This window comes from Pseudopipra pipra, chromosome 1 (genome assembly GCF_036250125.1).
Source record: "Pseudopipra pipra isolate bDixPip1 chromosome 1, bDixPip1.hap1, whole genome shotgun sequence".
NCBI classification, from domain to species: Eukaryota; Metazoa; Chordata; class Aves; order Passeriformes; family Pipridae; genus Pseudopipra; species Pseudopipra pipra.
In genome coordinates, this window is record NC_087549.1 from 109,067,352 (window position 1) to 109,090,597 (window position 23,246).

Consider the following 23,246-nt stretch of genomic DNA (forward strand, 5'->3'; position numbering starts at 1 on the left):
TCCATTCGCTAAGATTTTTTCAGACAAAACAATTCAGTATATCATAGAATCAGAATGGTCTGGGTTGGAAGGGACCGTAAAGATCAAGAAGGTCCAAACTCCCAAAAAGAGGGGAGATACCCCCAAAAAACCAAGTCTGTCTTCTGGGTATGTATGAGAACAGAGTAAGGATAAGGAGCTGTTTCCACACTGGGAACTGCTTCTGGCAGCACTCAAATCACAACTTGCTTCCCACTCCTCTCAGCTCTGTCAGGATGGAGAAGCAATGCACCTGAATCACAGCAAAAAGTGAGCAACTTGCTTCCCAATAAAACAAAATGGAAAAATGTGTGCAACAGTCTCCTGAGGAAGCTGCTTTCACAAGACAGTGAAGCTTCTGAGGAGCCATTCAGGACATAAACCTTCTGATTCCAAGTACCAATCACCGATATCCACCATTTTTACATCTGCTATAAAGAGCCCAAATCAGACCAGACTTCCAGCATTTTACACACAATACATGTGGGTTTTGAGCTACAGATGAAGTGAAAACATCAAACCTCACATACACAGCTCAGTGAGTTTGCTTTTGCTAGACTGGGGAATGAAATGCTGTTTTCTACGTAAGACAATTGCATTCAGTGAAAGACTTGGAGTCCCCATCACCCTCCCAGCTGTCACAGCCAATGGCAATATCGGATGGGGAATTTAGCAAATGCCTCCTAAAGCCAAAGAATTATTTCATTTCACCTGTGTGAGGTATGAAAAAAAATTCTTTAATAGTGGTCTATTATTTTTTGTAATTTTGAATCAAATATAGAACCCATAATCTTAGTTTAAAATATTTTTCCTGACGATGAATAGCAAATTTGAACATATTTAGGATAAGCCTGCTGCATGCAAGAGAAGAGAGCTGCAGGAAGGGTATTTGCTTCAACTCAAGATCCCAACCCACCAAAATGCCAGAAAGGAAAATGTAGCAGTTGATAGAAATTTTATTTAACAAAAAGATCAGTTATCCAACATTTAATGGTATCAAACTCAAAAAAATATTTCACTGCACTTTCTGTAAGAACTGCATTAAAAACCAATACAAAATGTTTTCATCCAACTGAAATACCAGCTTTTAGAAAGAGCATCTCAGGAAGCTTACATCCCACATGTACAGACCAAGGAAAGCAAGAAACTAGACACAAAGCATATAATGGAAACACAACTCCCTTCCTACTTCTCTTTGACAGTGTCTCGCTATACGTATTTGTGCACTTTACATGTAGTGTACTGAGGGGAATCACACAGCCTTCCAAAAAATGTGTGTTATGGGTATTTAGTGCTAAGCAGCTTTGCTCCATTTATCGAGCTAACGGGTGACTGTCTCAAGAGCTCACATAATCTAAACAGCACTCTCAGGGCTGACTCTGTGTTGAGGGATAGGCCAGAATGTTTGCACACACAAACAGATGGGCCTATTTCTTGATTTTATCACTGTCTGTCTGTTTGTTTGCCACTGCAGACTGCTCTGCTGCTTAAGCTCTAAGCACTTACTCCTTAGCCTAGCAATTCCCAAAATAGGAGACAGAAGCCCCACACAAAATCAACTGTATCCAGTATTTATGACAGCACTTGGACTTGTAATACTAATATTTAATGTCTAACAAAACTATAAATAGGATTGCAACTGGAAAGGTTTTGGAATCACTGATGGGAACCCTGGCCAGCAAGAGACAAGGTTACTAATTCAATACAATACAGATGGAAGAAAACTTTTATTCCGTGAGGTAAAAACCCAACACATACACAGTATTGATTCTAGGCCTGTTTAATTTAATTCACAGCTTATGGAAATTTTGCAACGGCACAGCCATTGCTTGCATGTTCTGCAATTTGCAAATCAGATTTTCTGCTGGCAAATATCCATGTGAGTCTGTTCAGTTACTGGAAAGAGTGCTCAAGCCTTCTAAAAGGAACTGGGATCAACAGCTAACAACTTTTACAGGTTATTTTCATGGGGAATATTTTGGTTCATTCTCCTGCACAAGTATTTCTGATACAGCAGGTTTTTAAAAACTCTTTTAAAAGCACTTGGTAAGTTTTCTCTCTACCATCCATCCAAGTGACCGTGTATTGTTCAATGAGAACTTCTGATCTTTAGCATAAAAACAGATCACGTGGATCATGACACCACATATGGCAGTACACTCTACCTGTTTATACATCCTACCTTGAGGCACTTAACACTTTCTTCAGATATACCTAACAGTTCCAACTGAAAATCTCTTCCTATTTTAAGAGCCTACCCACACCTCAGCACAGGCAGACCCAGGCTATCCTTCCAGAACCATGCTTGCCAAAACCCCTTCCAGTACACATGTTCAAACAGTAGGTCAGCTCAGGACTCTTCTTTTTTTCTTATCTTTACAGTTCATCGTGTTCCTCTTTGGCCTCCTGATCTTTCAACTTGAATTCTTCAGCAGTAACTTTACCATTTCCATCCCGGTCTTGATTGGTGAACATATTTTTAACAATCTTCTCAAAATCAAAACCAGGAGCTAGTTTTCCTTTGCCAGAATCAACTTGAGCTTGGATGTACTCTGAAAACTAAGCAGAGGGAAAGGAGAAGAAAACAGCTCACAATTAAACGGACATTTAAAACTGAAGAGTATGTCAAAAGTAGCATTTACTTGTCATCGACTATCCAGCATTTTACAATTTTATTAGATGTATGTAGAAGTACACTCTTACTACCCTATAAACTTTGCCACCTAAACTGGACTAATTAGGACAGACACAGGAGGTTCAGTCACTCCAGAGAGGGTAGTTTTGCATGCCAATACAGGAAGCTTACAGACATAAGCCCACATTTTACAAGAAGCAACACACAAGAGAAAAAGAATGAAACACAGAAATGAGACTTTAAATATCAGGATACCATGAGATTTGTTAAAATAGCTTCAGGCATTATGTCTTCCACTTGACTCCTCTGTGGGGAAGGTTGTAAGGTCAGTTTTCCCTAAAGACCTTTCTCCCAATATGTATGATGAAGCTATTAAAGGTGATATTAAAGGTGATACAACATCTGACTGAAGTCGTAGTCTGGCTTGCCAAAACCAGAAAGACAAACACAACTTTCCCAATTACTGTTTTCTTGTTAAATGAGCTTCAGCAATGAGAGCTATTGCTGACATTCATTTACACCTTTTAAGCCAAGCATCCTCTCGTATCTCCTTGGCTTCTCCTTCTCCTCCCTACTAGGTGACCAGAAGGATGTTGATAGCAAAAGCCACATACTCTAAACCAGTAAAAGCTCTTCTGTTCTCTGCAAGAACAGAAGTGGAGATGGAAGTAAAACAAAGAGGTGGAAGACAGTGCTAGAAAAAGGGAAAACAAGATTTTGATTTTACCCCACTAGCTTGTTAAAATCGTCAAAGGCATCTCATGCTGTTCCACAGGGCCACAACCTGCCCCCTGAGCGCCGCAGGCAGCTCTACTCCAGAGAGGAAAGACACAAAACAGAATGACAGAGAAAGGTGACAAAGAAGACTTAAGAAGAGAATGAAAAAAATAGAACTCCTGAGTTAAAATGCAGAGGAAAACCTCACAGAGGTTTATATTATCAGAGATGGTGTGGAAAAGGCAAGGAGCCCTCAAGTAGGGCACCCACTGACAAGCACACAGTTCACCCACGGAAGGAGCAACTGCAGGCATTGTCAGGCTCCAGAAGTGATTAGACAGTTCCTGGATACACTGCTGCAGGCTCAGATTTGGCTCAGGAATTCATCTCAAACTGCCAATTAATGGACACTGAGAAGGCTGATACAGTGAAGGATTGTTGGATACCAACTCCCCCTCTTACACTTGTGTCCTAAGGATCTATTGTTAACCACAAGTATGACCATTCTTTTTTTTTTTCTTTTTGGTTCTATTTCTAAAGCAAAATAACCATGTTATAACTGACATGCTGCCTCCCTTTTGACAACACCATGTCAGAAGAAGAGAAGAGGAGAAGAGGAGAGACCCCCTTCTTCAACATCTGCATTGATGATGGTAAGAGAAAACATCTTGATGATAGTGGTAGGAGAAAACCACTGCAGGTGTTTTCATTGTTTCAGCTTACCTCCTCCAAAAGAACCTCTCCATCATGATTCTGGTCTATTTCTTCAAAAAGATTGGGAGAGACTTCCCCATTCCATACAAACATGTACCCTTCAGGCAAGCCAGACACCAGTTCCAGCAGTTCAATGTCGAAAACTAATACAGCACTACCAGGCACTTCTCCTTCTGTCACAAAAAAACATCAAAGATGGATATTTGTCCTCACATTAAAGGGTATATTTCCTTTTAATCTATAATTAAATTTATCTTCCCACTCCAACAGGCACTTCTCTACTGTGATCCCAAGCCCATCAAATCTTCCTGTTCACTTCAGGGAGGTGATCAAAACATAAAGAAAGCTTTCATAATAAAACTGCATCAATTTTTTTACTTATAAAACTAATACTCTGGGAATAAATCAATTTTCCTTTATCTAGCAGATACACAGTGTACTCCTGTGATATTCAACAGAGTTGCAACAGCTTGGGATGTTACCTCAAAGAAACCACAGAAGGAGTTTAATTTATCCTTGAAAAAGAAAAGTCAAGGTCACCTCTAATCTTCTATTTGCAAGAGACTGCAAACAAGCAATCTCTCAGAGAGCCAGGTATATACCAAAGCACTCATGCAATGTTTCAGACCACGCTTATCAAATGTAACTTGAACAATGGTAGATACCTATGACAGGTATTAAACACAGTAGACTTTTTATGTTATGAGGAAATTTTCAATTTATTATAACTATGCACTTTTATATAATAGATAAAATTACGTACAAAATGTTGTATATATAATACTTTTAATTTTTAATGGAAATGCACTTAGTGGAAATTCTTATCTCTTAACACAAATTAATTCTCCTTTCAGTGTGGTACATGATGCCCTACAGTCTTTATAAACTACAAACTGTTCTGGAGCTATTCAAAGACCAGAACAACTAAATGTTTCCATATACATCAGAATTTGTTGATCTTGATGACCTCCTCTTAGAGTCCTTTCCCTCAAGTCTTTTAACTTGGAAGATGAGTAACAACAACACACACTGGGACATGAAAGTTCTTGTCACTTCTGCATTGTTCTTTTTATTACTGCTGTCCCTGTCATTAAAAATTGACAAGCCTCAATGCTCTAAAGTTTCCTTAAAATGTATTGGTGTTGGGGTTTCAACAGCACCAATACACTGTTTCACGTCCTACATTCAGTTCACGTAGTTTCCAAATTTTGAGTTTTCTTTGAATTTCCCAACATATTAGTGCTGACCAGCCCCCTTCAGTTTTGTTCCTGAATAACATGTCGCATGTCCAAATGCGAGCACCCAGCTCCCTACCATGGAAAACAGCGTTTACATCCCTCTGCAACACCAGACTGCCTGGAGCTTTCTGTTCTGACAAAGCACCATTACTGGGGGCATGTGTTCCCTTTTGTACTGTGATGGTCTTTCTGTTGGCCACAGCAACAGCATGACTTCAAAAACAGACAGTGTGTTCATTCCATTGGGGAATGGGATGGGGGGGGGAGTGTCTAAAATAATGAAATGAAAAATCTCTAAAAAAATCCCATTCAAGCAGCTAAGACACACTCACCTTAGGACCTAGTACATACGAAGTCACAAAACATGCATACTCATGTTTCATTTACCCAAGGGATGCTAAGTGGATGTGCACTTACCAACTCCATCTTCTCCATAACCAAGATGAGGTGGAATAACAACTGTTCGTCGTTCCCCGACACACATGTCTTGAAGGCCCATGTCCATCCCCACTACTACCTGTCCAGATCCAAGAACTATGTTGTAAGTCTTGCCAAGGCTGTGTCTAGAGAGGAAGGAAAGAAGAATTAAAAAACACCCTCAACACGCAGAATTTCTGTTGTTCAAAATTACCACAAAAACTTCTAATTAGTGTCCTGTCACTGCCAAAAATGAACTTCATGGCAAATGCTCTGTTCTACCAAAAAGTTACCTGAAGTTGTTCTCAAGTTACAGCCAGCACCAAACAGACATGTCCCTGCTGCTGACATGTCCTCTGGCACTAAAATTATAGGCTTCTTTAATGAAATCCAATTAGAATCATTAATCATGCCAATTACACCCCAAGGCATTTTATCTTGAAGATAAGGCTTTTGCCTTTCACATGTTTTTAACTACTGCAGTTGGACTTTTTGGCAGATGTAAAAATTCCAGATGTACATTTGACCCATATCCATCACTCCTATATGGAGATCTGGGTGCATTCCCATAGATCAGCTATCCCTTTAAATGAAATCAGTCACTGTAACGTATTTACTTAACCAAAACAGCCTGGAAGAATACTACTACTGCTGCTATTTACTCATATTAAATTTTGAATTATACCCTGCTGAGTGTGGCTCATTTCTAAAACCAGAAATTATCACAAGTTAAAAGCCCAGAAGTTAAACATGTATTGTGATTCCAAAAGCAAAGTGTGCAGTGTTAAGACTTTATTCTGTTGGTCTCCTTTGTTTGGTTATTTGTCTTGGCTGTGCCTCTGCAGGACATGCTTGTATAACAGAGTATCATTTGGAAAGAAAACAATTCAGTGGCTACGAGGTCAGCCTTAAAATTAGGAGCACAAGACTCATGATCTTTGATACTCTATAAACTGCTTTGAATAAGTCTCAATGTCGCTTGGTTCCTGCTACAAAATGGGAATTCAGCCTTCCTGTCATATAAAAGGTGTTTTGAATCCAAACACATTACTTGTATACATCCCTGCCTACAGCACTGCATCATGTGCACCAATCTAAGGCAGCTTTTCAGCTCTGCAAACTATTGTGTATCCTGTGAAACCTATGAGCTGATTCCTGTGTTAATTATAACCTAGTTAAAAATAGTTTTTCCCAACTTCCCTTCCAAAAAATAAAATATTATTCGGACGACTTGAGCTATCTGAAAGACGAAGGGGGAAAAAAAAGCTAGCAGAAGTATTCTTGCAGCTGCAGCAAACACTGTCACAGGCTCACTTTAGTTCTACAGGAGACAGACTGGAGCAATCTCTTGCTTCCATCATAAACCCACTGTCAACAGACAGGAGGAAGAGGAACATTATCATCACCATCATGATCAAGCCCTCTGACAGTTTCTCCATGCTGACAACACAGCACCACAGTACAGGAGAATCAGCACCCACGTGCAGTACAGACATGACAGGTGACTATCTACTATAAACCACACACAAGATATCTTTAATAAGACCACACCAAGCAGCCCGACCAGACCTCTCTCAGAAGCACTGAATCAGCACAGAGTGAAAATCCTACCAAAAAACTGAATAAACCAGGACAGCTCATCCATAACAAGCCCTGTGTTGTCCTGGCATTACCAGTCCAGACACCTGAATTAGCCCGTTTAAACAGAATGCTATGCAGACAAACTGTTTCATCACTCCACACATACTGTTTATGTTCTTCTCCAACACACTCCCACGTCCTTTTTGTTCCCAGTTCTCTTATTATGCTATGACAGATTGCCTTTTTCTTTTCCTCCTCCTATACATCTTAGGCAGGCAGACATAAAAAGAAAAATACATTCTACACAAATACTCACTTTTTTTTCTTAAAAAGTCTTTACTCCCTGACAGCTTGCTTTGCAGGCAATTCATTCTGCTTTTACAGCTGCTGGGAATATTTTCCTTACCAGATCACTCAAATACTTACGTCGAGTCTAGCAAAGTACCATCCAGGAGTGAAGCATTGTAGTGATATTTCAAGTAATCTCCCTTCTTACTTAGTACGGTGCAGTTGGAAGGTCTGTAGTTAACAGTAATGCCCACAGAATCTGAAGGGTTGTGGAAGTCAACCACGTGGATGTCAAAGACCAGCACTGCAGATCCTGGAATCTTTCCTAAATAGGAAACAACTTAGGTAAATAGAGAAAGAAACAGTACCCAAACAGGCTTATGATGACCAGGCACTGCACCCTGTAAGAATATGTATTCCTGCTGCATCTGTTACTGAGTCATTCTGCTCTTCTCACTCAGAATTAAAAGATGCAACAGAATGCAAGCTGCATCCTGTGTAGGAAAGAGAACCAGTGGGAAAGCACTAAACATGCACTCCAAAGTTCAACAGTGAAGGAAAAAATTTTCATTATTCTGAAATCGAAAATTATGCAGAAATGAAGCAATAATCACATATTTCCTGTGACCATCCTAAATAACTCATCTATCTTTGACGTACTAATTCAGTATTGATCATCAAAATTCTCATAGGAGTTCTCATGCTTCAAAGAATGTCATTATATCTGAAAAGTTACATTTCCTTAAAATGTCCTGATAAGAGGCAACTTATTCCCTGCCTCCCCAGGATTATGTGTAATTGCACTACCAAAACTGACAGATACATCCAGACCCAGGAATGGGGTTTGTTGGTAAAGGAGTCTAATTCTCAAATCAACAGCACAGACTTTGCAGTCCCAGAAAACAGGCTTTTCTTTCAAGGCACTTATCCAAATAACATCCCAGAAGCCACCTTTTGAAACACCAGCCATAACACCAGGTTGGCTAGAAGGGTTATCATATTCAACCTCTCACAGCAATCCTTTTAGGTACTAATGAGTTTTCCCAAAAGAATGTTAATTGTATGTTATACATACACAGATACTTCGTTGTTACATGCATCCACCATTTACAGAGGCGGCTTAGAAGTTCCACAAAACCTGTGGCTGTGGAAGGAATGGGGAAGAAAACAGGATGAACTCCTTCAGAATACAGAGCTTAAGACACACAGGTCGGAAGATCTCACAGTGCAGAGCTCCTGGCACCCAAGTACCAATCTGCCTGAGACAATAATTATCCAAACAAATTCCAGTCAGCAAGTACCAGTCTGTCTGAAACACCAATTATTCAAATGAGCTCAGGCTACCAATTACATGTGAGATTGTTCTGTATTCTTATTGTCCTACCTATTGAGCTAATTAAAATAATTCTGCACATTCTGGGTGTAGTCTTGTCAGGTTTATGTCCACAAAATAACAAACTAACTCATAAACTTTTAAAATGCCAGAAAAATGAAAACAGATACAGATGGACTAAACAATAAAGAAAACCTCATTAACTATGGAAGACTTGAAAGCAAATTCAAGCTCACCTCTTCCTTCTTCTCCATATCCAAGATGAGGGGGGATTATTATTCTTCTTTTTTCACCAGTGCACACACCTAGTAAACCTTCATCCATTCCAGCAATGACATAACCTTTCCCGACATAGGTGTCATACGTATGGTTTCGTGAATAACTATGGAAAATATTTGCATTTTAGCACTGTCAGGGGTACTCCAGAAAACATGGAATCTTGCAATAGCTCTGCAACACAGTTCTTAAACCAGTTAAGGTCAAAACACACAGTCATTAACCAGCACCAGAGAAGAACAAAGCAATCACCATGTTCCACGAATCCAGGCCACCAGGTTTCATCAGCCAGTGACACGTGTCACTTATTACCCAGTAGTGGGACCCTAGCTAGAGAACAGCTAGCAAATTTGCAAATTCATCTCTACTATATATTGAAAGAAAAATCACACTTATTTATGTATTTTAGACTAAGCACAAAACAAGTTTTGACAAGTAACTAAAAAAAAATTAGTTTTCTTCTTTAAAATTTCCTCTGCCCTGACACTACTTTAATAAGTACTTATCAACTAGATACGGCTGACGTTCATCCTTATGAGACATCCTTCAAACTACCTCATTTCACAACCACAGCTATGTAGTTCAACTACTACAAGGAGCAGGCGGGACAAATAAATTCTTCTGGGATGCACAACATTAAAATGAGTCACTACAACAAAGCATTATCAACATTATCCCTCCTTCCCAAACCATGTCAACCATTTATATGTAGGTTGAAGGACCTGCTACAACACCTAATGATAGAATAAAACAAGGCTACAACGGCAATTGATGCTTATTACAAGGACATGACTGTCTTCTGCCTTTCTTCAAGGCATGTTACATAAAGGCACAGCCCAACGAAGAAAAGGCAGAAAGGTTTCAATTAATCTTTACAAGGTAGCTCTGAGAAAGAACAAGACCAGTACAAGACCAGACCCTGATATAATTCAGAGGTTTATTCAACTGCTCTAAGTCCAGAAGACAGCCTTGGCTGAGCTACCCAGGGGCAGTTCTGCAGCTGAATATTTCGGAGCAAAAAAGCAAAGGAAAATATTATTAGAGCTCTGAAAACCAGCCATTCACAGTGCTTTTGGCATATTCCCCGTACTAGTAGCAAATTTTCTCCTGGATAACTAACTCCAGGGTTTCCAGTAACTATGGTTAGCTGCTCTATTTCTTCATCTTTGAATTCTGCAGAAGGTCAGGATACGATGCTCTAATGAATGTGCCCTCTAACAACTGTCAGCAATCCAGAATGATGTAGAGGCTGCTGTCTACAAAGCACTTATTACTATTTATTGACAACAACCCTAATATAAGTAATACAGCTATTTTCAAAATTTGTTTAATTACTATAGACAATACTCATTTACATCTCAAAAAAGAAAGATTCTGGGTAGGTGCATTGTAGACAAGATTTAGGCTCTTAACTTACAAGCTTTCATAAGCTGCAAATCAAGGTCTACAGCGATGGCTGCTGTTGTAGTAGTAAACATTTTCCCATGAGTTTATTTCATAAAACATTTACATTGGCTCATTTTCATCTCCTTTTAGCTACTTCTGCCAGCTGTTCTGAAAGCTGGAGTGGGATAGTAAAGCACTGTTCAATTAAGAGTAACAAAAGTGACAGAAAGCTACAAGGGTATTATTCATCATATGATCCTGTACACAAGGCTCATGTGCCCAGAGAGCTGTGAATTTACTGTGAAAGTAATCCCTATTCCTTTATCACAGAAACCCTCTTGTTGAATTCTGTGGTTCTATAATTCAGTCTTGAAAGACAGCAGCCTTCAAAATGCAAACAGTTTTCAAGTACAAATACAACTAACCTCAAACTAGCCACTAGCACACTGATTCACAATTTTCAGGACATAAAATGGGTATCACATATATTTTCTCTCTCTTCAGTGGTATTACCTATTTGGCAGATAAACTCTGAAGGGCAGAGTCTTCAGGCTCTCATGCCCAAAGCACTCATGGCTTCACGGGGGGGTTACCGCCCCTAGATGGCGCCTGTGACACTGTCATAGTACAAACTAGTTCTTTTTCCTCTCATAGGGAAAAGTTTTCTATGAGTTTTTTAAGACTCCAAGTCCACTCAAAATTTTCAAAAAGGAAGGAAAAGCAAAGAATAGTATTTGGGTATATTATGGACAAGACAGAGGAGTCCAAACTGGAAATGCAATCTGTAGAGCTGAATGGTTTGGTTACCTGGAATCAAATAATGTGCCATCCAAAAGTGTGCCGTTGTAATGGTATCGGAGAAAGTCTCCTGTCTGGCTTCTCCGCTCACAAGATTCAGGCACAACCTGGTTCTCAATAACGATACCATCTTTGGGGTTATGGAGATCTAGCAAAACCACATCAAAGACGAGGGAAGCTTGGCCAGGAATCTCCTTACCTACAAGAGTGTTAGAGCAGAAAACATGGTAAGAAACAGCAAGTGTTCTAGCAGAAGCTTAAACATGTTTGCTGAAGAAAAGTAACCTACTGCCAAATATCAAGCACATCCCCTTCCAAAATAAATTAGAATCATAGAGTATCCTGAGTTGGAACAGACCCACTAGGACCATCGAAGTCCAACTCCTGGCCCTGCACAGAACACCCCAAGAATCACACCATGTGGCTGAGATTATTGTCCAAATGCTTCTTGAACTCTGTCAGGCTTGGTGCTGTGACTACTGCCCTGGACAGCCTGTTCCAGTGCCCAACCACCCTCTGGGTGAGGAACCTCTTCCTAATATCCAACCTAAATCTCCCCTGACACAGCTTCAGGCCATTCCCTCAGGTCCTGTCACTGGTCACCACAGAGAAGAGATCAGTGTCTGCCCCTCCTCTTCCCCTCACGAGGAAGTTGTAGGCTGCGATGAGGTCTCCCCTCAATGGTACCATATGAAGTCAGACACTGGGACTTGAAATAAGTCTGAACCTGCGTTTCATCCTCTGAGTTCTCCTCTTCTCCAGGCTGAACAGACCAAATGCCTCAAGCCACTCCTCATACAGCTTCCCCTCAAAGCCCTTCACCATCTTTGTTGCCCTCCTTTGGACGCTCTCTAAGAGCTTAATGTCTCTCATATATTGTGGTGCCCCAAAACTGCACACAATATTCAAGATGAGGCTGCACCAGTGCAGAGCAGAGCGGGACAATCCCCTCACTTGACCAGCTGGCGATGCTTTGCCTGACGGCCCCCAGGACACGGTTGACCCTCCCAGCTGCCAGGGCACATTATTCAATTTGCTCATATTTGTTCATATTCAATTTGCCATCAGCCAGGACCCCAGGTCCCTTTCTGCTCTCCAGCGTCTTGTTCACCAGTCTGTCTGTACATCCAGGGCTGCCCCATCCCAGGTGCAGAATCCAGTTTAACTTCATACGGCTGGTAATTGCCCAGCCCTCTAATTTGTCTAGATCTCTCTGCAAATTTGCTTCCAGTCAGTCATTTTTTGTTTCAGTGGGTTTTTCACTCAATTCTCCAAATCAAAAATTTTACACTGCTCGTACTGTGATGGCACTGCCTCACTGAAAACAGCTGTCTCTTCAGCAACACCCATCTTAGTCAATACACACCAGCTCCATTTGAGCTGCATGGTTTAGTCTACCAGTATTCCCAACACACTTCGTGGAAGTGCACAAAATAACCATTAGAATACAAATCTGGTACATCCGCTCCTCCCATCCTGTTAATATCAAAACAGACCCCATGGTGGAAGTTGAAGAAGGACAAATTGAGTATCTCAGTGAAAAACTACTTTCCCATCAATGTACAAATTACAGTGTGGGTTGCTTTGACCAAGAACCACTGAGTTAAAGATCTCAGCAAAATTTTGAAACACAACTCCACAAAGTCTTGTTATCTATGGAGATGGCTATCACAGTTAATGGCAAAGAAACCATGGAAGGCATATGAAACCTTGTACACCACAGACACATCCATAAACATCAGAGCAGAGTAAAAATACAAGGAGGAGTCACAAACTATCCTTAACTGCCCCCTCATTTAAAATGGGGACCTCTGTGTATGATCTGCAGGCTGCTTACTCTCACAAAACAATTAATTCATCTTGTAGTTATTGCTAAGGCATTGGTTGCAAAAAAACCCCCAAAACTGGAATTAAAAATACCTTTTTTTTCCCAAAAAGTTTTATGCTTTCTGTGGTGGTCATTGAAAGAACTATGCAGTCACCTGTCTCCAAGTTTTTGGCTCCACTAGATATTAATCACAGATTATATCCCCCAATTGAAATACAATTTCAGCATATAAATACTGCAATTATATCAACAATATGTCTGTAAAGCAATTTACTGTTTAATTTTTTTAAAAATCTTGTACTTTTAACCAATCCAATCCTGTACATAACACATTTTGAACCTCTCTTTCCACCACTTTGCTCTGTCTGTCTGAACCGGGTAATAATGCTGCCCATAAATTTAAAACATAGAAAGCTGAGTTTGTTTTAAAATACAGTTCACTTGGATTGAGGAAAAAAAAAGGAATAACTAAAGGAATAACTTTTACCATCTCCTTCTTCTCCATATGCAAGGAAAGGTGGTATTGTGATAATGCGCTTTTCTCCTACGCACATTCCCAAGAGACCCTGGTCCATGCCAGGAATCAGCCATCCAATTCCCACATAGGTATCATAAGTTCGCATCCGATTATGGCTAAAAATGAGGGAGAAAAAAAAAAAGCCCCACAACCAAATGTCAGACAGCCACAGGAAAGAACAAAAATCAATCTTTAAATCCACAATCTTTAAACTCACAACTAGCTACTCCAAAAGTATTGGTCCTTCCTTTACCAAGGGCTGGGTGGGTAGAGTTTCCCAGAGAGCTCAGCTATGTCAGGAACCTAACAGGGGCTTTGAAAAGTCACTCACAAATACAATGGTAGCTGTTATTAAAGCACCATTTTCCACTGAGCTCTGACGAAATACACACACTGTACACTTAAAATCTCAGTAGGAAAGTGTTGGTAGCTTGATTTCATTACAAACTCTGCTTAGCTTATAAAACTTGTATCTAACCTGTATCTATGCTGCAGTGGTTATAGAGACTTTTAACTGACTACAATAAACAGTAATATAAATACAGACTTTAAAATAAAAAAAAGCATCTGTGTTGGTAATGCCCATTCAGAAATAATGTACAGTTTTATTGGTTTTAGTCAGTACTGGTATCCTATAATCCCTGAATAAATTACTAACAGACATATGATGCTAGCTTTCATTTCCTGTGTTTCTGGGCAATGGGCATTAATTGTTACACTGGTGAAAGGGGAGCAAATGATTGTGAGATACCTATTAAGATACACACACACAGCACAGCTGCATACCTTGAATCAAATAGGGTTCCATCTAAGAATGTTCCATTGTAATGGTACCGTACAAAGTCAGACACCTGGACTGTCCGAGGACACTTCTCAGGTTTGAAATAAGTCTGAACCTGTACTTCGTCCTCTGAGTTCCAAAGATCTATCAGGAGCACATCGAAATGGAGCACAGCATTGGGGGGTATCACACCAGCTGCAAAAGCAAAACAACACATCCAGTTTTGTTTCCCTTTTTATACAGGGCATCAGTGAAAAGGAACCAAACCACACATACCCTAAAAGGAATGATTAATGCACACCTTATTCCTTGTTATGCTTATAACTCTCTGGGCTGTTGCCACTGTTGCAGATATTTAAGGGGGGAAATCTGGCAAGGTGAACTGTTATCAAAGCTGTCTATCAAGCAAACTCATCTTGAGTTAGCATTTGTTGCCTCTCTGAGGCTGTAGAACAAAGCTGCTTTTGGCACTGATAAAAACTTGTGCAGCTCTGCAATGCCAAACCACAGTAAGTATTTAACAGTGAGGTAGATATAAATAAATAGTGAACTTTAGTAGCAAGGTTTATATGCTGAAGGTCCTCTACAGTCAACAAATAGCTCTCCCTTCAGCATGCAGAGGGTGTCTGGAGAAATTAGCTAGGCTACAGGCTTAACAAACACCCCTGAAGGACAGGGGAGAACCTCTCCAAAATTCAGTACCTGCAATTTCTACCCTTCTCTTCTGTGATTCCATTTTCTATCTCTTCTGCTGGATCACTCACACAACCAGCTATTCATTCACTGGCTCGGGGCCGTACTTACGGACGCCTTCACTTCCGTAGGCAAGCTTAGGGGGGATTTTCACAAACCGCCGCTCATTCACGCACATGCCAACCAGAGCTTTGTCCATCCCAGCAATAAGTTGACCTTTGCCCACAAACACGTTGAATGTGGATCCCCTGTCATAGCTGAAGGGGGAAAAGCAGGCAAAAGAGTTCATTTACCCCCCATTCGACTTTTTTTTTTTTTCCTTGAGGGAGAGAGTTTAACTCTACCTTGGTCTCCCTCTTGCCCTGTTAGCATAATTTCATCGCAAGGCAGCTGCTAAGAAAAGAGGTAAATCCAAGTGTTTCCGAGACTTCAACCCAGTTCTACTTCTGCTCACTGCTCATTGTCTATCTGAAACACATTCTAGCAGTGTGCAATGTGTACTGCGGGCACCCAAAGCCCATAACTACTAACAGCTAATTTACACACTAATATTATAAGCAGTACTGGAAAATAAAGGAAGAAAAGGAAAAATCAAACACTATTATGAGATACAAAAGGATGACTGCTCCCACAGTATAATCTCAGCATATTGATTTTGGCGAGTAACATCACAAAAATATTGCACAAGACTGATAAGCTTTATGATGTGAGACATCACAGTTGGGGAATCTCTGTAGGAAAAAGTGAAAATATGCCTTTTTGAGTAATAGCTGTGAGGTTTGCCAATTGGTTATTTATTTATTTTCTCCTCCACATTCACAGCTCTCATTAAAGTATAGAGACACGTTTTAAACAGCACATTTGCCAGATCCAGAAACAAGAGAGCTAGCTAAATGATTCTCTTCTGTGGTAATACATAAAAATTCAAAAGGTAAAAGAAATTATGCTTAAATTATTTACAGTTTTCCAGAGGGGATGGAGAACAGAAGTGTTACCACAGAAGAACACTAACATCAGCTTAAGTGGTTAGTTTGACCACCTTAAATCTGCACAAGGACCTCACTTTGCTATGCCTGAATTACTGCTGTTATTTAGTTTTTTGAAGTGACGTATAAACATACAACAGAAAGCATTTCAAAGGCTTCATGTCTGGTTTTAAGATTTTACTGCTTCCATTTGCTTGAATTCCTTTTATAATTTCAAGGATTTCTTTTTTTTTTTCTTTTTTAGATAAAAATCAGACCGGGGGGGGGGAAGTTGAAAAAAAAAAAAGGCTTGTGCCTCTTTGCCTGCTTAAATATTTTGGAAAGCAGCCAGCAGCTAGATATTGCTAGGGAAATGATGTCAAACTTTCCTTCCAAGACTGTACACATCACTTCCACAACACACTGAGCCTCCTAACAATCCCAGACCCTCGAATCTCTCAAATATTTTACTAAGCAATCTCTCTGTATGCTGCATCTTTTTTTTTTGTGTGTGTTCTGGCAAACATTTCCCCTAAAATAGACAACCCTCTATACTGAGCATTCACTTTCGGTTCCACAGATATTCCCACTCCCAGGAAAGGACGGGAAATGTTTAAATTAGCTCCTGACAAATTCTGTTACACACACAAAACCATAATTAAGATGTTAAGATTAGTTACATAACAAGTTACAAGAAACCCCCAAAAATGGTATTTTGTAGCAACTAACAAAGTCTGGCAATGTGTCCGGGATGAACTTAGAATAGGAGAGCTTCTTTAATAAAAATAAATGCACAACTAAGAAAACATTGATGTTAAGCAGAGAACTGAACAAAGCAGTGATCAGACCATACAGCTTTGGAGGACTGACTTTGCAGATTCCTTAAAACTAAGCAAAATTCATTTCCATTAGTGGAATTTACCAAATTAATAGCAGATGACTAGGCAATTCAATTCAGACTTTAAAGTGCAAATTATTTTATGATCATGGAAATCAAAATGCAAATGCTGATGCAAAAGAAAAATAATAAATAGGCATATTAGTTCATTTATGTGACACAGTCATGATTAGTACAACTTTATCAACAGCCTTTTAACACAAAGAGCAGTATTATTACCTTCTGTTTGGAAATACAGAAAACTAATTTTAAAACTCAAGAACATTTACAACAGCTGAAGAACAAAATAAAACTGCCCTTAGTTCGACATCTAGAGTATTTTCTAGACTGTATAGCAGTGTTTGATTGAATTAATGCTGGTAAGCACATTCATAAATTTTAAAAAAAAGCAAACAAATGGACAGAAATAAGGTGGGAAAATGGGCTTTCTAATAGGCTAACTTTTGTATAAATTGACTGAATCTCCTTAACTTGTATGCAGGGAACAGTAAAGGTTTTACAACAAACACTCCAAAATATTTCTTCCATTAACCAACAGGACATAAAATCCTCCTACTTTTCCGTTGTCTTAACATGATAAACCACTGTCATTACTCTTAAAAAAGACCATAGTTAGTGAATAATGAAAGTGTACATCAGCATAAGCTGTCATCCAGAAAAAAATCCTGTGCTGAACAAACCTGATGTTTTGCACCCTTTTGAAATTAAGATGGACATAAAAATATTCAAGTTAGACTAGACCATCATCATTACTACTTATTTACCGATATTTAGAGGACCCAAAGAGACAATTATTGTACAGTTCTGCACAGAACTGCCCCAAATAATTCAGAACCAAATGACAAGGAATTTGGAGCTAAAAGGAGAGCCAGCACCTGGGTAGCCCCTCCAGGTGCTCTGCCTCAATGCACAAGTTTGCTGGTACAACTCAGGGTGTAAGCCTCAGTATGTATCTGCAGCAATCAGAAACACACTTCTGAACACGTGGCCGGTTTTCCAGTTGTCACATATTTGTAAAATGAGCCACAAGGATGCTGCCTTTCTGTGTCCTCACATCTGCAGCTAAGACTTATTTTCCAAGCCTGTCAGTTGCCAATGAATTCACTGCCCTCGCTGTGCCTTTTCACTGCGACTGAACCACCAGCTACCACATCCCACATTTTATCCAGAGAAGTGCTGGTGAAACGGCACTACTGGCATACTACATAAAGTCAGCTTCAGAGGAAGGGCTGAGCTTACTTTGAAGGATAGTTATTTCCCTAAGGCTGTAGATTTTCCTTGAAGCACAAGGCAGATTACCGCGATTACTGAAAATACATTTTGCTTTATCTTTCTGAGTAATACTTTGATCAGTGGCAACAAACGAAGCAAGAAAAAACAAATAAGCTGTCAGCAGCATCAACATCCTTCACAATCTCCTGATCCCACTATTTAGGCTTCTTGATGCTAAAATAACAGCAGGAAAGCGGCCAGGCACTTCACTGTACATAGGTCACATTTACTCAAGGGGAACTCATCCAAAAAATTCTATGTAAGTACAGCCTGTTAATTCTTACATTTCTGGCAAGGATAATGATTCAGAAACACTTGAGTTCGAGTAGGTTTGAGCCTGGAGAAGACATAGGAAATGTACAGAAAGAAATGGGCAGGAAATCACTAAATACTGGGAGAGACTGCAATACCACATACGCTCCTGTTTACCAGGCTAAGGCTAACAGAATAACCTTATAGTCTTCTCTCTTGGAGCACAAAGCTCCCACTCAGTGCCTTGGAGAAGCAGTTGGAAGAACGTGGCGGGGATCCATAAGGGCAAACTACAGCGAACTGGACCCAGCCCTCTGCCCTTTCACGTTTCAAAGACATCTTCCCACGGTGGTCTGTATGTCCCGCGTTCCCGCTGTACAACACTCCCCATCCTGCCGCTGACAGAATGGTCACACCAAAAGGACCCACGGGGCATAGCTGGGAAAAAGCAGCGGGACCTGAACGGAACCTCAACCGCAGCCTCCGCCCAGCGCCACAACCTCTGCACATCCGCAAGAAACACTCTCGTGGGACCAGGACCTCCCTCTCCCCCCGAAGCGCACCCTCACACCAACCAAACCCCGAGGGGGCCGTCCCCCGCGGCGGGCTCATGCCAGACCTGGAGTCGAAGCGGGTGCCGTCGGGGAAGGCGCCCAGGTAGTGGTAGCGCACGAAGTCGCCGGGGCGCACGGCCCGCGGGCAGCTCTCGGGCACGAAGCGCCGCTCGACGCCGAGCTCGGTGCCGTCCGGAGGGCTTTCGGCGGCGGGCACCGGCGGCGCCTGGCACGCCGCCCAGCTCTCCAGCAGCGCCGGCAGCAGCAGCAGCAGCGACCCGCAGCCGGGGCCCCGCCGCCGGGCCGCCGGCCCCGCCATGGAGAGCAGTGAGCGGGGCAGCCGCGGGGCGCACCAGGCGGCGAGGGGAGGGAGAGAGGATGGAGGGAAGGGGGGGAAACAGGGAAGAGAGGGAAAACGGGCAGGGAGGGAAGGAAGGGAAACCGCCCGCCCCGGCCCGCCCGCTCCTCCTCCCGCCGCTGCAAACTTGCAAACGTGGATGAAGCGCTCCCACCGGGACGGGGGAGGAGCAGCCCGGGCGCCGACTCCCCCCGCCCGGCGCGGGGCTGCGCAGTTCGGAGCGCGGCGGAGCAGCGCCCGCACCGCCGCCCCCGCGGCCGCCCCGCTCCCCTCCCCTCCCCTCCCCTCCCCTCCCGGGGCCGGCGGTGCGACGTGGCGCTGCCCCCGACCGCCCCCCTGGCGCTCCCGGGTGTGGCACGGGACACGGGCGAACCCCGAAAACTCTAAACACTCCCCCGCCCCCGCCATTTCCCGCGGATTCCCCGCAGCTCTTGGGAGCGGTGCTGGTCGCCCTGGGAGGGACTGAAGGCACGGCGATTGACCCCACCCCGCATCACGGCTTTTTGTCACTCTGCTTGCACATGTAGTCCGTGCACGGCTTCGAGTATTTGCAGGTTTTAAGTCCCAGCGTAAATGTTCCATTGTAGATCAAAAACCTCAAAAATACGAGGTTGTGTTGGCTAATTATGCTTGACATACACCAGTGCTGTCACAGGGATTTGCAGCTCCCTGTCAGGGAAACTTTGCAAATGACATAGAGAAAAATCATAGAATCACAGAATTGTTTGAATTGGAAGAGATCATCTAGTTCCAGCCTCCCTGCCAAGGGCAGGGACACTTTCCACTAGACCAGGTTGCTCAGAGCCCCATCCAACCTGGCCTCAAGCACTCCCAGGGATAGGGCATCCACAACTCTCAGCAACCTGTGCCAGTGTCTCATCACTCTCACAGCAAAGAATGTCTTCCTAATATCTAATCTAAACCTGCTCTCTTTCAGTTTGAAACCATTCCCCCTTGTCCTGTCACTACACACTCTTGTAAAAAGTCTCTCTCAATATTTCTTGTAGGCTCCTTTCAGGTAGTAGAAGGCCACAATTAGGTCACCCTGAAGCCTTCTCTTCTCCAGGCTGAACAAGTCCAATTCTCTTAGTCCTTCATAACAGGAGAGGTGCTCCATCCCTCTAGTCATCTTGATGTCCCTCCTCTTAACTCACTCCAACAGGTCTGTGTCTTTCCTGTCCTGGTGACGCCAGAGCTAAACGCAGCACTCCAGGTGGGGTCTCACCAGAGCAAAGGGGCAGAATCCCCTCCCTTGACCTGCTGGCCATGCTGCTTTTGATGCAGCCTAGGACACACGTGGCTTTCTGGCTGTGAGCACACATTTCTGGCTCATGTCCAGCCTCTCATCCACCAGCACCACCAAGTCCTTCTTGGTAGGGCTGTTCTTGATCTGTTCATCCTCCAGCCTGTATTGATACCGGGGTTTGCCCCAAGCCAGATGGAGGACTTTGCACTTGGTCTTGCTATGAACCTTTTGAGGTTCCCATGGGCCCACTTCTCAAGCTTGTCCAGGTCTCTCTGGATGGCATCCCATCCTTCAGATGTGTCAACAGCACCACTCAGCTTGGTGTCATCTGCAAATTTGCTGAGAGTGCACTCGATCCATTCATCTACGTCACTAATGAAGTTATTAAATAGCATTGGTCCCAACACAGACCAATGAAGGGCATCACTTGACTGTCGGGAGCCAGTGACCACTACCGTCTGGATGTGACCGTCCAACCAATTCCTTATCCACTGAACAGCCCAACCATCAATCTCTCTCTCCAGTTTAGAGAGAAGGATGTTGTGGGGGACCATGTCAAAGGCTTTACAGGTGTCCAGAAAAATGACATCTGTAACCCCTCCTCTGTCTACTGATGCAGTCACTCCATGGTAGAAGGCCACTAGGGTGGTCAGATGGGACTTGCCCTTGGTGAATCTGTGCTTGCTGTCTCGAATCACCTCCCTGTCCTTCGTGTGCCTTAGCACAACTCTAGGAGGCTCTGTTCCATGTTCTTCCTTGGCACAGAGATGAGGCTGACAGGTCAGTAGTTCCCAGGGTCCTCCTTTCTACCCTTTTTAAAGATGGGTGCAATCAGTACCCATCACCAGTTCCAGTCACCTGGGACTTCACCTACTGCCATGACTTTTAAAATGTCATGGAAAGTGGCTTGGCAACTACATCATCCAATTTCCTCAGGATTCTGGGATGCATCTCATTGGGTCCCATAGACTTATGTACATTCAGGTTCCTCAGGTGGTCATGAACCTGGCCTGACAAGCACCCAGTAAGACACAGTGTCAAAGAGGAATCGCCTTCCAAGTCTGCCAGCAATCCCCTTTCTCTCTTTCTCTTTGATCTTGCACACACTGATGAGGAGGAACTTAGATTTATTCTCTGTTATTCTAACTGGTTTCAGTGAAGAAGCATGGAAAAGGTAAGTATCTGCACGTGAAGCACCCAACCCCAAGCAAGATGAAGTCAAAATACAATATTTTTGAAAAGAATTTTATGGTAGAAGAATTGGGGCAACTGGTTGGAAATGTAAGCACCCTAGGAATATCATTTAAGAAATATCAATGATAAAATTTTGTTATTGACAAATTATTAAACAAGCACAGGGTACTCTTGGACGGACTACTTGCAAAACCACAAAAAAAAAGGGAAGGTGGTGTGCCTGACCATCACAGCAGGGGAGGTGATGGCTCACAGCGCAGTTCCCCATTTTTTGTTCATCCACCACTCAGCTGTACCACCCCAGCAACAGAAGGGACGCAGCCAAAACAAAGGTTTTTAAAGTGCTTTCAAAAACACTCTTGTATAATGTTGATGTATTGCTAGGAAATGGCTGCTGCACGATGACCTAACCAGTGAAAAAAGTTGGAAACCTGGGCAGTTATTTAAAGATAACCAAACTTGCAGTTACAAATCACACCCTCCTTCCAGCAATAGTCACACTGCACATTCCAAATCAGCATTTTAAACAAGCTATGTAAATTGTCTGGCAGTTGCCTGGAATTAGATAGCTTATTTTGATATTGGTTTGTATGGACGCAATTTATTTTCTTAAGGAGAACTCATAGTTCACCATTGGAGTATGTTGATACAACCAACATAAATATAAAGCTTACCCTGCACTTGGCACTTCTTATTGCCAGGCAGTGACACAGTCTCTATTTATGCACATTTATTTAAGAAGTTCTCTGTTTTCAAAACAATTCCTTGGACTCTTAATATTTATGCAAGTTTTGTACTCATAATTCTTCACCTGTGTCAATAACAGTTCTCCACTTCTAATGTAATTACCATTGCCTCAAGACTGCTCTAAGTGTTTTCAGTTTCATTGACTCCTAAAAGAGCCACGTGTCCATTCTGTGTTACCAAACCTGCTCGCTTCATGCCCCAGTTCCATTTGCCCCATAGCTCCTGCACATCGTGCCTCTCCATAAGCACACACAGAGCTCAAGGTAGCTGTCAGCTGGGGAGGCACTTTCCTTTCTGTCCTCTTAGTTTTCTTCAGAGATCACAAAGGTAGAGAATGTGCAAATCCAGTCTTTTCTTTAGAAATGTCAGTTTAAACATATTGCTGTTTTTTTCGAAGCACACATACACACAGATTCCTATTTACATGTGTGTTTGTTTGAACACTAACCCACCTGGCCTGGAAACATTTTGGGGGTGCCGATCTCCACCAGATCTGTTCTTCAGTCAGCCTGACACACAGCCGTGACTAACACAGAGTGA

The 23,246-nt window shown here is 42.2% G+C and overlaps 1 protein-coding gene across 3 annotated transcripts; it reads right to left on the minus strand.

The window, feature by feature from the left end:
• Positions 1-956: 956 nt before the first annotated feature.
• Positions 957-19,733, minus strand: FKBP9 (FKBP prolyl isomerase 9). 3 transcript variants are annotated; one of them, XM_064670531.1, is made up of 11 exons: positions 19,227-19,730; positions 15,332-15,477; positions 14,533-14,722; positions 13,717-13,862; positions 11,411-11,600; positions 9,178-9,323; positions 7,747-7,933; positions 5,740-5,885; positions 4,094-4,257; positions 3,381-3,463; positions 2,507-2,577 (listed from the first exon to the last, which is right to left on the minus strand). In XM_064670531.1, the coding sequence occupies exons 1-10, from the start codon at positions 19,478-19,480 to the stop codon at positions 3,413-3,415; spliced, it is 1,620 nt and encodes a 539-aa protein (XP_064526601.1). In that variant the 5' UTR covers positions 19,481-19,730; the 3' UTR covers positions 2,507-2,577; positions 3,381-3,412. The 3 variants fall into 3 exon arrangements, with proteins under 3 accessions (XP_064526591.1, XP_064526611.1, XP_064526601.1); XM_064670521.1 differs by lacking the exon at positions 3,381-3,463 and having other exon boundaries at positions 957-2,577; positions 19,227-19,727; XM_064670541.1 differs by lacking the exons at positions 3,381-3,463; positions 4,094-4,257 and having other exon boundaries at positions 957-2,577; positions 19,227-19,733.
• Between the last annotated feature and the right edge of the window lie 3,513 nt (positions 19,734-23,246).